Here is a 3,269-nt window from a genome sequence, read left to right as displayed (position 1 = left end):
AGTGCATTGAAGAGCTCACAGTGCATAGTAAATGTTGAAAACTTTTGAGGAATAAATAATTGCATAAACATACAGGCATTAATCTCAACACAAACCATACAATGTCACCTTCTTGTTACAAACCCCACAGAGTACTACATCAGATATGAGAGAGGTGTTGTATCCAGATGATTGCCAACCAGAGTGGCAAAGAAAGACTATGACATGAAGCTCACCCCCAACAAGTGTGCACCCCTTGGCTCAGTGCTTTCCTCAGAGCCAACTTTACCTCCTTGTTTCTCAAGGAGTAGATCAAAGGATTCAGGGAAGGAGTCACAATATTATTCAGCACCTGAACCACAGAATCCTGCCAGGGGCTGGAAGCAGGTCTCAGGTAAATGAGGACCACTGGGCCATAGAAGAGCAGGATGGAGGTCAGGTGGGCACTGCAGGTGGAGAAGGCTCTGCGCCTGCCTTCTGAGGAGCGGATTTTCAATATGGACAGAGTGATACGACTGTAGGAAGTGAGGACAAGGAGAAAACACATGAGAGCAACCACACCCACATTGGTGAAACTCACCATCTGTTCTAAAGAGGTGTCTGCACAGGCCAGGGGCAGCACCACAGGGATATCACAGAAAAAACTATGCACCTCATTAGGGCCACAGTAGGGCAACCTGAAGATGAGGAATGTGAGGACAGACGCATGCAGACAGCTCCCCAGCCAGGTGCCCAGTGTCATGACGATACACACGCGATGGCTCATGATGACCTTGTACCTCAAAGGGTGACAGATGGCAGCAAAGCGGTCATAGGCCATCACGGTGTACAGGAAGCACTCAGTGCAACCCAGAAATTGGTAGAAGAAGAGCTGGGAGACACAGCCCTGGTAAGAGATGGTGTGGCTTTGCCCCATTAGGTAGAGCATCATTTTGGGAGAACTTAGTGAAGGGAAAAATATGTCAAATGCTGACAGATTTCCCAGGAAGAAATACATAGGGGTGTGGAGGTTAGAGGAGGTGAGGATGGCCAGAAGAATGAGCAGGTTTCCCAGCAGTGTGAGCAGATAGAAGGCCAGAAAGAGAACGAAGAGAACATTTTCCAGCCCAGTGGTGTGAGGGAATCCCATCAGGAGAAAGTCAGTTACCAAAGTTTGGTTCCAAATCCTCATTGTAGTTAGTCCTGGAAGATGAAATAACAGCCTCACAGAGGGAAGATTTTTCCCAACACATAAATATCCTCTGGAAAGTAATGATACCTATATAGTGTAAAGCACTTCTAAATGGAACTTCTAAATGGACCAGTCTATTTTTGTTATTAAGGGGTGACTGTGAGTATGTCATATTTTTTTTCAAATGTTTTCTCACTGTGATGCCCTATAACACTGAAAACAAAAAAATCTTTAAATTTCCTCTGAATCCCTAGGAAGAGCACACTATGATGTAATGGCTGTTGTAAAAGTTAATGCGATGCTGTTCCTACCCATCTATAAGGAACCTATTCTGATTTTGATGAAGCCTTATTCTGCAACATTATGGGTGATTTAAAGCAGCCTGGCATTACCTCTTGAAGTAAAAGTTTCCCAAATCTGCTTTGTCCATCATTCCTCATAACCGCTGAACAATGAACCCTGATTAGAGCAAAAGTTATAAAACAGAAGGAAAAATAATACTTAACATGAAAATATATTGGCCAGTGTTAACAACTGGTTCAATAACAGATTTAATGCATATAAACTGGGTTTTGTTTTGTTTTATTTTTGTACCAAGGATTGAACTCAGGTTCTTGCGCTTGCAAGGCAGGCCACCATACTGCTGAGCTAAATCCCCAGCCCAAACTCTTTTTTGAAATGGTGGCCATACACACCTTTGAAAAATAAATACAAGACACTAATGTTTTAATTCTAAGAAGCCTTTACATCACAGTTTTTCTGTAGAGTGAGTAGGAACAGTCTGGATTACTACTGAAGTGGATGCTTCATGAAGCTGTTTTCTCCATCATCAGGCAGAACACCTGAAAACTGGTATTTGTCTAATAAAACAGGTGGGAAAAGGTAATATGCAATGTAGTAAAAATCAATACATGATTACCAATGTTAACAAGTGTCTGTTTCAGTGCAGAATTTAGTCCAAGTTATAGTGTTATTTATAGTACAAATGAGTTGTGTGCAATCCTATGGAGGATTTTTTAATCTTTATTAATCAGGAAATGCCTTAAGAAAATATCATGGAGTCCATTCAGTGATTACTCACCCAAACTGGAGCAGAACTACTCCTGCACTCTACCCATCTTCTTGGAGCCTGTATAACCTGGAGAAGACATGGACACAGTAGCAGACAATGGGCCAAAGCAAAAAAAGTCCACAGAGTAGAGGGAAATATGATCATATTGGGCTACAACACAGCCCCAAATGTTACCACAACCATTTCTTTTGTACTTAGAGGATGTAGACTGAACAGATAACCTGGGGTCAGATAAGCTGATGGCTTCTCCTTTGCAGATCCAGACACTCAAGCGTAAAAGCCTACATGCAAAAGCATCACCAGCCCTGAGTGAAAGAGTAGGATGAATCCCCTCAGGAGAGAGTAAAGGTCTCCAGCTTCCTAGAGACCTTGGTCCCTAGTGGGCACTGACTTGAAGGTGTGATGCAGAGGGAGCAATTAGAGTGGAGATGACCCTCCCTCTACTCTTTTTCCCCTTTCCCTACTGCTTTCTCTCAGGACTTCTTGGGCTAAAGTGAAGTTACAATGGAAGTTATTAGGTACATTCAGGTTTTGATTTTTTTTATTTATTAGTACATGTGTGCAGTACACATTGTTTGCAATTTTTTGGGAAGTTGGTACATGAATATGTTACATACACTCTGTTTTTAAAGTTTTTAAATATAATTATTGAGCATGGTTTCCCCAAAGTAAAGATCCAACACTTGGGTTTAGATATTTGAGACTGCCCAGTGAACCTGTGCTTAGGGAATCTGAATTTGAAGATCTGAAGATTACAAAAGAAGGCACCCAGAGAAAAGGGACAATAATTTCATCTGAGGCTAAAAAACACTAAAGCAATCTGCCTGTAACTCTTTTCCAAAATTAGTATTTTATTTCCCCATTATGGTTTGCACTACTTCTGTGTTTGCATGCTATTTGTTTTCTGAAAATTCTGCTTTTCATTTTCCCTTAAGAGTACTACTGGTCTGCGATCACCCGGCGGCGTGCGCGCGAGCTCCCGGCCTGCGCGGGAGCCCCCGACCTGCGCGACAAGAGACCAGGAAGGCCCCAAAGACCCCAGAGGGG

The 3,269-nt window shown here is 42.5% G+C and overlaps 1 protein-coding gene across 1 annotated transcript; it reads right to left on the bottom strand.

Moving 5' to 3' along the window:
• Positions 1-211: 211 nt before the first annotated feature.
• LOC104858011 (putative olfactory receptor 10D4) lies at positions 212-1,150 on the bottom strand. Its single transcript, XM_010618090.1, has one exon. It carries the CDS (start codon positions 1,148-1,150, stop codon positions 212-214), a length of 939 nt encoding a protein of 312 aa, XP_010616392.1.
• Between the last annotated feature and the right edge of the window lie 2,119 nt (positions 1,151-3,269).

The sequence above is a fragment of the Fukomys damarensis genome, unplaced genomic scaffold, assembly GCF_012274545.1.
Source record: "Fukomys damarensis isolate Sample0158 unplaced genomic scaffold, DMR_v1.0_HiC HiC_scaffold_16, whole genome shotgun sequence".
In the NCBI taxonomy this organism is placed as follows: Eukaryota; Metazoa; Chordata; class Mammalia; order Rodentia; family Bathyergidae; genus Fukomys; species Fukomys damarensis.
The sequence above is the reverse complement of the archived record's forward strand: the minus strand, read 5'-3'. Positions and strand labels throughout refer to the sequence as shown.